At 43.0% G+C, this 13,822-nt stretch overlaps 1 protein-coding gene across 1 annotated transcript; it reads right to left on the bottom strand.

The window, feature by feature from the left end:
- Positions 1–1,865: 1,865 nt before the first annotated feature.
- Positions 1,866–12,920, bottom strand: e2f7 (E2F transcription factor 7). Its single transcript, XM_018765339.2, has 13 exons — positions 12,774–12,920; positions 12,001–12,099; positions 11,458–11,721; positions 11,143–11,305; positions 10,224–10,484; positions 8,858–9,016; positions 8,508–8,645; positions 8,115–8,331; positions 7,838–8,026; positions 6,530–6,905; positions 5,291–5,456; positions 4,398–4,765; positions 1,866–3,505 (listed from the first exon to the last, which is right to left on the bottom strand). Exons 2-13 carry the CDS (start codon positions 12,097–12,099, stop codon positions 3,350–3,352), a joined length of 2,556 nt encoding a protein of 851 aa, XP_018620855.2. The 5' UTR covers positions 12,774–12,920; the 3' UTR covers positions 1,866–3,349.
- Positions 12,921–13,822: the final 902 nt, after the last annotated feature.

Here is a 13,822-nt window from a genome sequence, read left to right as displayed (position 1 = left end):
TAATCTGTTCTTTTCTAGAAATTAAAATCTTTCTCAAGAGCAACATGCAGTATCAGTTTAAGACCACGGACATTGTGGCAGTTCAGTTCTTTTCAGCATTCGTCGTATTTGCCTGGGCTCAGATAGTTTTTTTTAAAGATGACATTTTTCTTGGCAAAGATCTTGTAGACAGGTGCGACTTACTTGCTTTACAAAGTATTGAAACTGTATGGCAGTATTTGAAAAATAATTTTTTCCAAACAACTCTCTTGTGGCCTTTTTTGAAAGGTTGAACAGGATGTCCGTTTGCTCTGGTGCAACTGTAAAAACATCTTATCGCAAGTGATTTCATCACCTCATATGATTTGTATCAATGGCAAACTTTTTCTACTTCTTTCTGCTTAGAATGTAGTGTGTGCATGAAACTGTTCAAATCTTTTCATCATAAATTATTCACCATTTCTTACAACAACAAAACAATCAGTGGTATTTACCGAGTTTCCTCATTTTAGGAATCAATGTAGGGACATCACAATGTATAATTTCATATGTTTATATTCAAGATTTATACTTGAGTAATTCATTCAAGCAGACTGACCTGTAGACTGTTGTACAAATCAAGAAAACTCACCCGTTTTGAACAGCTTTCACAGACTTCAATTAGAAAACTAATTTTATACACACTTAGTCTGGCTTTTCTAGTTCAGTCCTCTGTTCCTGATCTAGGCAGGACTGCATATGTAAACTAAGGAATGACCTAAAGTAGAAATGAGCTGCCACAATAATCCCTCCTATCTAATTTTTGTTGAACTAGTACCAGCTATTTGTTTCTCCTTAGCAAGCAAAACCCATTCATGTTCTGTGAAACATTGCATCCTAGATCATGGTTTTTGGTGGTTCAAATGGAAAATATTGTTAAAGTAGAGCTTGCCCCCACCACACCACACACAAAGCCTTCATGGAGGTCAGGGGTGCTCCTCTTACAAGTTTATCAGGGAACACCGAGCTAAAATATACTGTATACACATTATCACTCTAACAGGCCTAGCAGTGTATTACTGTGGCATGGGGTAAATGTAGAGCCATCCAGTAAATAGAGAACTAGTGCCAGTTCTGTTATACTGCACCACCTGCTGGGCAGAACAGCCCGTTTCATTTACAGCCACGCTCAGGTTGATTTGCTCATACCGGGATGTATTAATCATTCGTCAGCAGCCAAAACCTACACAGTGACTATGCATTCCTTGTGCACAGAAATTTAGAGTCACTATTTAACCTGAGCAAGATATGTATTTGTCACATGAAAAATTCCACATGAATTCAGGAAGGATATGGAAACTGCACTGTGAGATTGTGTGAGATTCCAGCCCGCAACCTCAGAGCAGTGACAGGCAGCCTGCTGAACTACCATGCTTTCTTAAGATTCAAGATATAACTTACAAAAACTGTACCTTATCCTAAACAAAAACAAACGTTTTGTTTTAAGCATTCACAACATTTTATTACAAAGCTATTTATAATTCGTATGGTTTGATTTATAAGAGACTACATAATAGAAACAAAGAATTTCTGAAGTTTCTGAAAGGTTTTAGAAAAAGATTACAAAGCTCATGGCTAAACTACTGAAGCAAACAGTGCAGTTATAAAATAAAAGCAGCATTAAATTAACAAAAACATCCAGCATTTCAAAGCATAAAATGATTACAAAACAGAAAAAAAAACCATATACTGTATACAAACTGTACATCCATATTAAAGTTAAAAACACCAAACGATAGGTAGCTATTCATTCCAATGATTCAGAAAATTAAATAAATAACAGAAGAATCATTGTCTTCATATGAAGTACAGTACACAGATATTTTTTGTTTGGTCTCTTACAACCACTAGGTAACTTCCACTCATTGTAATTCAAGTATTTTATCTCTTCATGTCAGCCTCAGAGGCATTCATGTAAAAAGCACCTTATAATAATATTAACACTATATCTGGGTGTTGCTTGAACAACACTTCACATTCTCATGGCCTTGATTTCACTTGAGAGTCTACGTGTCAACCCCACTATCCATAGCGGTTCTGACCCCGTTTGCCCCAGGTGACAGGAAATGACTGTACACCTGAATAACGCTTACAAAATAATTGCTCAATGGTTCCCATTCTTTTTGGTACAAAACCAAATTAAGCCATGCATAATCCAATCATCCAGATGTGGAGGACAACATTCAACAGGAAATTGTTATTCCAAGTCACCACCATGTGGAAACACCAGAGGGAAATTACAGTGCAAAAATAAGAGCTTAGTTGTTTTAAGAAGGCATACTGATGGTTAACCTTTTCTGTGCTTGTATTGTCTTTTGACTTGATTTTCAATTAACCAGAACTGTGTTTCAAAGAGGAACAAAAAAAGCTTAAATCAAAACTAAATTTTCAAAGAAATTTCAAAGAGCTTGTAAAACTGGGAAAAAAAAAAAAGTCAGTGACGTTAAATGACACGTGTGGAATCAATTTCTTAGTGTTAATCTAATTCACAAAAAATGGTCACAGTCTGACTTATAACACAACAGTGACGCTACACTGTTTAACCCTGTGAAAATCAGTGGTTCCTAAACTGGTTTCCCCTTTGAACATGGACATTGTGTCCAGGACAAACCTTCTAACTGGACTTACCTGAGTGGATGGAGAACGCAGAAGTTACATATAGTAAACACAGAAAGCAGGACCTTTGCCCTTAACTTTGACCTTTTGCCTCTCAGTTGAAATATATCCTGAATTCATGAGGAATCCACTTGTACAAACATTCTTTCCAGCACGTTAAGGTCCTGTTCCTATCAGGATTCATGTGTGGACTTCCCTACACAACAATCTGCCCTTTCAATTCACATGTCAACAGCTACAGCTGAAATGTTTCATTTCATAGACATTTCAGCAATTGAAGGCACTACAAAAAAAAAATGTGCTCTATATTTCCCCATTTCCACCTTCTCAAAGAACTAATATAGAATAATAACAGACCTACAATGAGTTTCTAGCAGGTAGCTAAAGAAAATTAATGCTGCCAGTCTGGTACCATCCTCCCACCACAAGAGGGCGGTGCAAGAAACTAACGAAATATAAAAGCTGTACCATCATGCGTCTGATTTTCCAAGAAAAGTTTTCACTAGTTGAACCCTCTGCATCATTTTAAGGTACCTAACACATTTGCTTAAAGGAAACACTGGTAAATAAACTTTGGCTGAAAAAACCAAGACCGGTGTGGCACACAACAGTAACATCTGACCAGGAAGGGGTAACAGGCTTCAAGTTAATGTAGTTGTTTCCATTAGCAGATCCCCTGGGGTGATGGCTGCCCATACTGTTGACCATGAGTCTGCTAATTGGTTGGCAGGGGTCCAATTTCCAGCCTCCTCTGGGCAGAGCCACGTTTGCGTGCAACTTTGGGGTCAGCAGAGCCCAGCGTCCCCGGGGTCTGGAAGAAAGCTTGAGAGCCGCCAGAACCCGCCTCCTTTGGAGTCAACGGCGTCTGTGGCTGCAGAGAGAAAACAGAAGAACATGTGGGGCCAGAACCACAGGAGGAGGAAAGTACTTAGCTCATTGCTATGACAAAAATCAATGCTGGCAAGGAAACTTTACTACTTGGCAAAAGCGAACATCCACCCCCAAACCCCAGCGTTCACTCGGAATTATTAGTCTGCCATACTGAGACAACACAATGCCTGAGCGCGTGCACGCAAACACACAGATGCATAACATGGGACATAAGCCAACAGAAAAGTTATTTAAAAACTAGTTGTGCCCGGAAAATAGTTCTATTCACATCTATTTACATCAATGTTACTGGAAATAGGACGTTACACTTAACAAAATAATATACCTTTATATTTAATTTGCTGAGTGCCATCATACCCAGGACATTTTTTTACAATGTTATCTACCATCTGATCCATTAGTTTAAGATAATTATATTTCTTTAAATTGGGCCATATAAAACTTCAGTCTGTCCTAGAAACAGAATGTAGGGTATAATCTAAGTTAAAAACACCGAGCTAAACCTCATCGGCACAACGTGCGCAAGTTGAGTTATAGGTAACTAATGTCAGGTTGAGTTATAAGTTACTAACGTCTGCTTTGATTGTTGTTATTTAGAGGGGCAGCTGATAAGTGTAGTGGTCGGTTGCTGCCTTTGCACCCAAAGGTCACAGGTTTGAATCTCACCTATTGTAGTACCCCTAAGCAAGGTTCTTACCCTGAATTGCTCCACTAAAAATTATCCAGCTGTATATGTGGGTAAATCAGTGTAAATAGCTTAACGTTGTAAGTCACCTTGGAGAAAAGTGTCAGTAAAATGGAAAAAAGTAAATATATTTGATAAGTAACCATTTTTCTGCTTCATACTAAGTGTAACAGGAAGCATACTTTACCTGAAGCTGGCTTTTACTTCTGTCCTCTGGCTGCTGGGGCCCTGCAGGAGAAACTGGAGAGGCCAAGCCACAAACTCTTGCCTGATCTGGACCCAAAGGCTCCAGCGACAGGGACCTAGTAAAGTCTGGGGTCGCAGAGACAGCAAGGGACTGAGCTCCAAGCACAAGGTGATTCGGCGAAACTATTCCAGCGATACCAAAGCTGCCGCTGGACACCGGGAGGCCACTGGTGATCAGGGGGTAGGAGGAGAGAGCGGACGGTGGCAGCAGGACATATGGGAAGGCAATGGCAGGTAAGGTGCTGGAGCTGAGCGGGAGTCCCCCTGCAGTGTGTCCAGACGAGAGAAGCAAGTTCAGTTTGTTCAGTCCTGGAGAATAGAAGAACGCTTTTGTGATGGAGCAAAAAATATCAGAATTTTGCATCTTGTTCCACTACCCATGAAACAGCATTAACATCTCAATGTGATGCAACATAGCACTGAAACATCCTGGTTAATTCAGCTGCCATGGTGAATTGACAATACGTTTTAATTCTGCCAGTGTCATTTACAGCATCCTCTGAGTCCAGCAAATATAGACAGTATGGGGCTGGTTTATAACCATGTGGGATCCTTCAGTTGGTTGGAGGTACTCAAAGTACATTAATAAAGATTTCACTCACATTAAGCCAGACCTCAAGCAAGTCACTATGCTGTAGAAACTCAAGTTTAAATTGTAATCTTTCAAAGTAAATTTTCCATGGCTTGTATTTCTGTTGAAGTCAGCACACCTTTTTTATTGCCAATCAAAGCACCCTGATAATTACAGGCTTCTGCTAGCTGGAGATATAGGAAACCTGCAGCCTGCCAGCCAAAAGGACATGTAGCGCTAAGAGCTGAAAGGCAGGTAGGTACCTGGGGAGTTGGGCACATAGAGGTAGTGTGTGGTCAGAGGTGTCTCCTTGTCTGCAGTGACCCTGGGCATGGCCCCCACCTGCGGCTGGAGCGCGGGGCAGGGAGCGCCGTTCAGACTGCTGTCTGTCTCTGAGTTGACCTCCTCAGTCCTGCCTCCTTCCCTTCTCTGGAAACAAAGCAACAACAGTTTTAAAGACCAATACATGCTAGCGCAATCTTTAGAGAGTCATTCAAGCGAGCCACGTACAGCTTTACCACGCAGATGATGGAGATCAAATTTGTTCACTTCCTTCAGCATCTTTGAAGCTTAGCAGGATATTGGCCCTTAATTGTTATTACCGTTACTCTGCTTGTTATCACTCACTCCTCATACAGGAGCAATTTTTTTGCACCCAGAACTAATTAAACCACTTGCTTGAATTTATCAAAACCAAACTGCAGGACATTAATATTCATCGGCGCTTTGCTCTTGAAGACTTCTGTAATCAGTTTCGCCTGCGGTACGTCAAGATATCCTTCAGCCGCAGACCTTAATGAAAATGTGTGCCTTTGCATGCAAACAAATAGAAGCCACAGGCCAGACTGTGTCATTGAAAGCGGCACATTATGGGAACACACGGGGGTTTTCTTTAATTACCAGACCCCGTGCTTCTATACACCGATAACGCCATTGTGTTTCTTTACAACCGGAATTAATTACGCTAATCAGAGTTCGGCATGTGGCGGTTCATATTTTAATGGTCCCCATGCGCGTCTAATTAATTGAGTTCTCTTATTGTTAGGGTGAAATTAAACAGAGATAGGCTAAATGAAGGAAATGCTAAAATAGATTTTCCTGCAAACGACGAAACTCATTTCCTAAACGATTCATGGCAAGAGTAAATGTGTATGACTAAGTGCCCGGTTTTATGACGCAATCTATCCAAAGTGTCCTTCAGTATTATGTCTTAAACCTTTTCTGAATTATAAGCCTCCAACACGACTGGAAAACCTCAAAGTAGATTACTGTACACTGGCTGTTGAAGAAAGTGCATAAATTACCACTTATGCCTTTTTCCACCATGAAGAAGTACTTATAAATCTCCACCACAGTGGACATGATGATTACATTTGATACCCATGAGTGTCCTTGATCTGAGGTTGTACAGGGACACCAATTGGGTAAACAGAAGGTCTCCGTTCAAAAACCCACATGCATAACGTTTCATGTACAGTTGATACATGGGGAAAGAGTCTCACCTCCTGGGGATCCTGATCTTCTCTTTGGACCATGTTGCTCCTTTTAGCTGCTCCAGCATCTCTGTCACCTGCCTTCCTCTTCCCTAGGACACCCTGCCTGAACTCTGGTGACCTCTGACCCTGAGCCCCTGCACCATGTGCCTCTTGACCCTTGTACACCATGACTAAAGATGACTGGGGAAGGGTTGGGAAGAAGGTCAGAGCTGCCTGGGTGCGAGTGCCTTCTTCCTCTCTCGGTGGCGCTGGAGACTGGATGGAGGTGGGGTAGAGGTGGGGCAAGGGGTGGGACTCATGGAGAACATCTGAATGAATGAGCCCCACCCGGGCCGGAAGGGTGGCAGCTGACCCAAGGACACCAGTTTTTGCTGTGAGAAGCCTACAGAAAAAACAATGAATGCAGACAATGCAACAATGAAGACAACTCCAAATTTCGTTTGCAGTTCAATACTGAAACCACAGGCTTTACTCCTCAAGGAAACAAACTGCAGAACAAGCCATCTTTCAGGGGGAAGACTGAGATCCTTCAAAGGTCTGTCTGCGGTAATGCTCAGTGGACCACCACAGCGGCATAGGATAAGCTTAGTAAACCCAAGTGGGGCCAGCACACACCCACAGCATAGCTGCTCGGCATGTTTCGAAGCCAAGGAAAACAAGTGGAGGAAGGGCACCGGTCGGGGGATGAGCAGAACTTCAAACAAGTTTTTCCACAATTCACAGAGGATGTTTTCAATAACTTTGTCCATGCTTGTAAAGAACCCAGACTGGAGCCAACAGGCTAACCTACTTCTCACATTGCTTCCATCTGTGGAATAAACTCACTGTCCTAGAGGATTCAGTTATGAAATTCAGCATGGTGACACAGGAAGCAGTGTTGGTTCCTTACGGCTACAGGATGGCGGGTTCAAATCTAGCTCAGCCTATCCTGAGTTTGAATGTTCTCCCTGGGTTCAAGTGGGCTTCCTATGGGTGCGCCAGTCTCCTCCTACAGTCCAAGGATGTGCATTTCAGGTAAACTGCCTTTACAGCGTGTGAGTGTGTTACATTGCTCGGCTATATAGATGGATGAGTGATTGTAATGAGTTTAGTACAATATATATAAGCATTATAAGTCACCTTGAACATAGGCTTGTTAATCATAACAGACCAGTTAATAATAATATATTATTATTATTATTATTATTATTATTAAGTCAGTAGAAAAGCATTTACTAAATGAATAACTAGGCGTGTGCTGTGGAATTCACAATCCAGGTTCCACCACTTGTATTTTATTTGCACCAGTAATGGTACTAAAAGCTCACTGCCCACCTGGACTCATCTCCAGACTGCTGGCACTCAGCAGGTTTATCTGTAGTTTTTCCGGAATAATCTGCTGCCTGCGGCATCAGACCTGGATGTAGAAGCAGAAAGAGTGATGTAACAACAAAATAGCAGGTAGAAAATACATTCAGTTCACATCTCACAGGTTTACTCTTTAAGCGTAAAGAAAGACGGCTTCTCCCAGCTTTGATTCAACAGCATCGATACACCTTGAAAACCCTCCTTCAGGGTGAAGCCAGCTTCTGGAGCTGGCAACTAAAGCAGCTGTGGTGGAGTAGACCTGCGGTCCTTACCCATCATGCTACTGTGTGGGCTGCTGGGGGCTGAGCTGACCCTTCGCTGGGCAGGTACTGGTACAGGGACTGGTACGATGTTGAAAGAAACATGGCGCGTGAGCCTCGGACACCCAGGCTGCGACATACTCTGTCCAAAGTCTGCGTGGAATTCTGGGAAGGGGAGCATGCCCATACCATCCAGATCTCCTTAAAAGAAAGAAAGAAAAAAAATAAACAAAAAAAAAAAAACACAATACAAATGAGTGAGCACTGCTAACAAACACATCAACAGTGCCAATATGAAATCACAACAAATCTGCATCATTTACATACCCTTAACATTTCAATTTGACCATTTCTTTTAAACCAGCTACACCACTTACCACTGGTGGAATGGAAGTCTACAGGACCAGTCCATTTGAAAGCTGGCTTGCGTCCACGTTCCTCTCTTACGTGCACCTTCTTGATGAGGTTTAGGCTGGTCAGGACGTTGGCGATGTCATAAAGCCTTCGAACCTTAGCTGAAAACATGGTGAAAAAGATGCTAATATGCTGCATCAACTACATAAACATCAATTTGTATTTACATCCCTGGACTAATTTTGATTCTATTACGCATCAGTATTTTTGCATCCACATGATGCTGCCCACTTTCACGGAATGTACTATTAATGCCTTGTGTACATTTTACTGACAAGAATGCCACCATGGTGGAACACAGTGAAGGTCCTACTTTTGTACTTGCTGTGGCTGGCCATGTCCTGACTCTCCTCAATGAGAATTTTGGCTGCCAGGTCCAGGGTGATGGTCTGCGTCTTGGACACCAAGAAGAGTGTGACAAACTTCTGGCTCATGATGCGCAGGGACTTGTCTTTACGTCCACTGGCTGGCCCTGAATGAAAATGAAGAAGCATCAGGATGGAAAAGTAATAAGCCCTGGCGGATAAGTAAATTATTAATACTACTTTTCTGAGCATTTAAAGCGATTTCTGAAGTTTGCATTGAGAGCGATCGACAGTTTTTCATGTGAGAATGGGTATTGTGTTCATCTTAATTGCTTTAATGCAAGTGCATCAAATATAAGGCTTAGGAAAAGGAAGAGTTTGTGTGACTAAGAACCCCTTTGCCAATAAACAGGTTCACACATGACCCACACAAAAGACCATTAGAGGTTGGGCTCGAAATTGCTGCTAAAATGCTCTTGTGTAACACTCTAATAAATGGCTAAGCTGCCGAATCAAACATGCTGAGATTGTGGAGACATAGCTCTTCCTGAAATACATTATTCCTTTAAGTGCACAGCAGGCTGTCACCAGGAAGGAGGGGGTGGTCAGTGTATAGAGGCAGCAGGGGTAAGCTCTACTATGGCAACCGCCGCTGTATGGATACGGTCGCTGTGGGGCCACCAAACAGTGGACTCCCAACCGCAGACGCACAGCCGTTACTGTGACAGCACTCACTTTTACACCATACTGCACCTTTAAACGCAAACTAGAAACAGCCCGCTTCACTCGGTATTTCATGTTTTTCATAACGCATGTTGCCGTTTTGTTAGACAATACAAAGCTGATTGCGCACAAAGAAAACTGCGGTGGTTTAATTGCTGGAAAGCCGTTTAATCTGCAGGATGGTGACTCCCAGCGATGTGCTTACACAGAACGACATCAGCATTGTTTGAGTGCCACGGAGCACGAGGAAAAGGCGACTTTCAAAGCCGGCCTTGTTGATGGTACCCTTCCCGTCTCCGCAAATCTTCCCAGATTATCTGTCCAAAAATATCTGCAGTGACTCATGGAACAAGAGACATACAGCTACTTAGCAATAATTACTGTACTGACAATTAACTAGGGATTTTCTTAGGTAAGTTGGAATTTACTATGGATCTTTTTTAGGAACACCAATAGATTCAGGAATGCCATAAATAGCTGGTATATATAGCTGTGCAGAAATATGAAAATTTTGATTTTAATCAGGAAAAAAGGTTCATGATGGAGCCCTGGTTCTCAATGACTTGCTGGGTTACCAAGACAGGAGGTTTTACCTATATACATACATGGTTAAACACACCAACAGATTCTTGTACTGTACTCCGTCCTCACCAGAGCTGGCATCCACATCTCCGGTGTCCCCGTGCTCAGGTGCAGGCTCATCTGCGTGCGAAGGTGCCCTGGGGCCACACTCCCCTGGCTGCTCCATTTGCAGATGGTAGCGCAGCTTCCTACCAAGACCGTGCAGCTCCCGCAGTGTATGCCGCAGCTGCCGCTGCCCATGCCACACGTACTGGTTCTTGGCCACCCGGCTGACCAGCTTCAGAGACTCCAGCACGTTGACGATGTCATAGATCCGCCGACGCTCCACTCCTGCAGTGCCGATTTAGGACACACGGCGCAAATAAGCAAGTTGGCCATAAACCACTGATTATGTACAAAGTTTGAAGAGCTACTGTTCCAATAACATTTGAGAACTGGGAGCATATCACTGGATTCGTTTCATCTATTCACCAACAGCAATTTTAGAGGCAAAATTTTTGCAGACACACATTTACACGTATTTATTTAGCAGACGCTTTTTCTCCAAAGTGACGTACATCTCATAGAAAATACTATGTGTGCATTACATTAGGAGAATGAGAGACACGGTTGCAGATGTGCGATTCTTAAGCACAGTTTGTTTCTTTCCACCATATGCACCAATGTTCATCGCACAAGTAGCCGCATAAAACTCAGAATATCGACGATTCCTGATCACCTTCCTACTAATTTAGACATTTGTAAATCAACTGTAACATGTAGCTTTTTAATATGCTGTTTACTGTTCTAAGTATTGAGAGAGGGGAGTATCCATGGCAACCACTTTCCAATAGGGTGAACTAATACAGGACACAGGCTACAAAGCAGGTAATGTGGGTATCTGCTCTGATCCATTTCATTACATGGCAATTTTCCAGATGTGCAAAACGCAGACTGTGCAGCTGAAGAGGAAGGAGAACTTTTCCCCAGCTCTATTCCTGAGTCTTACCTAGATTTGTAGCCACCTCATCAAGAGAGATGCTAATTGTCTTGGAGGATGCTGGGTAGTTGGGATAGAGTGCCAGGAACTTCTTACACAGAAGGCCGAGGCTCTTTTGCTTGCGACTGGGCTTCTTCTCAAATTCATCTGTCCCCTCATCTGCCCCGTCAAACTGAGGAGGGCATTACACAGGAAAGTCGTGAGACCAAAAACTCATCCAAACTTCATGCTATTGTAACTGAGCAATCCACCCAAAATAAAACGAGACTAAAAGCTGACATATAGCCCTCTGCCTTCCCACAGACCACAGTGACGCTGGAGTACCTCGTCATGTTCATCCACAGCCAGGTCATCGCTCTCGTTCTCGATGGGCCGGAAAAGGACCTTCCTCATCTCTCGGTCCCGGATGTCCGGGCTAGCGGCACTGATTAGCATCTTGAGGTTGGCGGTGGGTGTCAGGGGGTCCCCGCAGGCCCGGTCCTGGAGCTTGCTGGGGGTAATATGCACCTGGTCTGCGTTCAGGTCCTTCTTGGAGGTCTGGTCACACTTCTGGGGAGTTGTCCTCTTGGCCTCCATGTAAACATTCTCCTGGGGCAACAGAGACCATCTAAATCACGTTTTAATCCTCTCCACCAATTGTTTTTTGAAATACACACAGTCTAGAATATCCATCCCATTCAATTAGTAGACCTGAGATATTAGAGACCAAAAAAATATCAGCAAGGGCTCAGAGGAGCTATACACAGCCTGTTACACCTCTGCACTGAACACATTGAAAAACATGCAAAAATAATAATATTAAAACATCATATCACTAGTTATACTTCAAAAGGAATTGATGTTCAAGCTTAGTGAAGTGACACTTGCCTTCTGACCACTTCTGACCTCCTCCTCTTCATCATCTGTGTCCATCCTGCTCCTCCTGGGACTCATCAAGTGCCTTAAAGCCACACAGGTCACATCCATCTGTGAAAACAAACAGCCTGTCCGCTGTAGTATTACCATGGTAAACTACAGAAATAGCAGAAGATTGTGGATGAATCCAAGCAGGAAATTAATGTTCTGTATGAGTTAGCATGGAATATTTACAGATGGACGTTTTTTAAAGAGAAGAATAACTTTAGTGAGGATTAAAAATTGTATAACTTATGAAATGATAATAAAAATGATATATAATGCATAGAATGAGATTCGTTTCGTTTTTTTATTAATATTTAATAAATGAATTGTTGGTTAACAGTCAGTCAGTGACTAAGCGGAGGGACCGGTGCGGTCAGTTGGTTTTGGCGCAAAAACGCAGCAATTCCGCCCTGCAGAGGAAACTGCGCACGATACGCGGAACAAAAAAAAACGGCGAACTTCCACCACACACACACGTGTATATATATATATTTGCATCAATCTCTAACTAGTTTTCCTGCTGAAAACGAATACAATTATTTCTCAGGATGGAAGCGATGCGCTAAAAATCGCAGTCGCCGCGCATAGCGATACAATTTTATTCTAGTTGAAGATTACTTTTGCAGTTCACAATAGATAATAAAAATAATACTAAATAAAAAGTTAATATGTGTAGATTCCCAGAAGCGCCGTGACTCTAACTCTAGTAGATTTTATTTTTAGGAGGAAGCCACACTTACCGTAAGTGCTGATCAGAGTTAGTAGCTCTTACTTTCGCTGCCAACTAGTACTAGTCAGATCTTTCTGAAATAAATATACCGTAGATATTCGGTGTCGGTATTTCCGATCGAACTAATGAGCCATCGGTGTGTCCGGGCGGTGTAAAACACCTCCTAATCCTTGCGCTAAAAGCGGAATGTAATTAGTTCACTAGCGGGGACGTGAGAGAATCACCCGCTAAACCTTCGTTTCTGGCGCTCTGGAAACCGGTCACATCTCTAAGCCAATCGGAATTCATATTTAAGAATATATTAAACAATGTGTCCAATTGTCGTGGGGCGACCTCCACGCCCACACAGGAATCATGAATATGTTAAACAAAGCGCCCAATCGCCGTTAAGAGATTGCCTCGCCCACAGGACGCTTTTCTTGGCGGCTGAGCGGGCGCGATTCTTGCTGTACCGAGGGAAGGGCGCTAATTACTGGTGTTTGAACGCGCGGCGTGGGCGCGCACCTTAGAAAGCCAATTAAAAACAGCTAATGGCGCGGCCTTTGTTGTTGGACCCACTGCAGCTCAGCGTAATTAACTTCTGAGCGGGGAAAGCAGATGGAGGAGGAGTGCGGTCGCCTCGCAGCGCTCACACCGCGGGAAAAAGACACTTGTAACGTGAGGCGAGTGTGCGCGCGAGGCCCCAGACCCGTCCGCCCCCCCCCCTTTCAGCTACGTTGCGCGTGTGCGAGGCCCGCGTTACCGCCCAGTGTCACGCGCAGCGCCGACGACGTTGGACCGAAGGAATAACGAAGGCAAACGAGCGAGAACTCAGTTTAGTGTCTCATTCCCCGACGAAGTGTTTCTGTTTTTAAAAAAATTACTAAGAGAGAGGTAGGAGATGCTATGCATTATGCGCTATTTCAATACACAGCTTAAGACTAGTTAAGAAGTGTTTTTGTGACTTGAATTTTTAACATCTCTTGTAGCTTATTTAGCCCTGACAAGGGTTCTTTAGTTTGCGTTAACCAACAATGAGCCATAAATTTTGACAATAAAAACATGCGCCACGATAACAAA

This window comes from Scleropages formosus, chromosome 5, assembly GCF_900964775.1.
Source record: "Scleropages formosus chromosome 5, fSclFor1.1, whole genome shotgun sequence".
Taxonomy (NCBI): domain Eukaryota; kingdom Metazoa; phylum Chordata; class Actinopteri; order Osteoglossiformes; family Osteoglossidae; genus Scleropages; species Scleropages formosus.
Note: the sequence above shows the minus strand (reverse complement) of the source record. Positions and strands in the feature narration are given on the sequence as shown.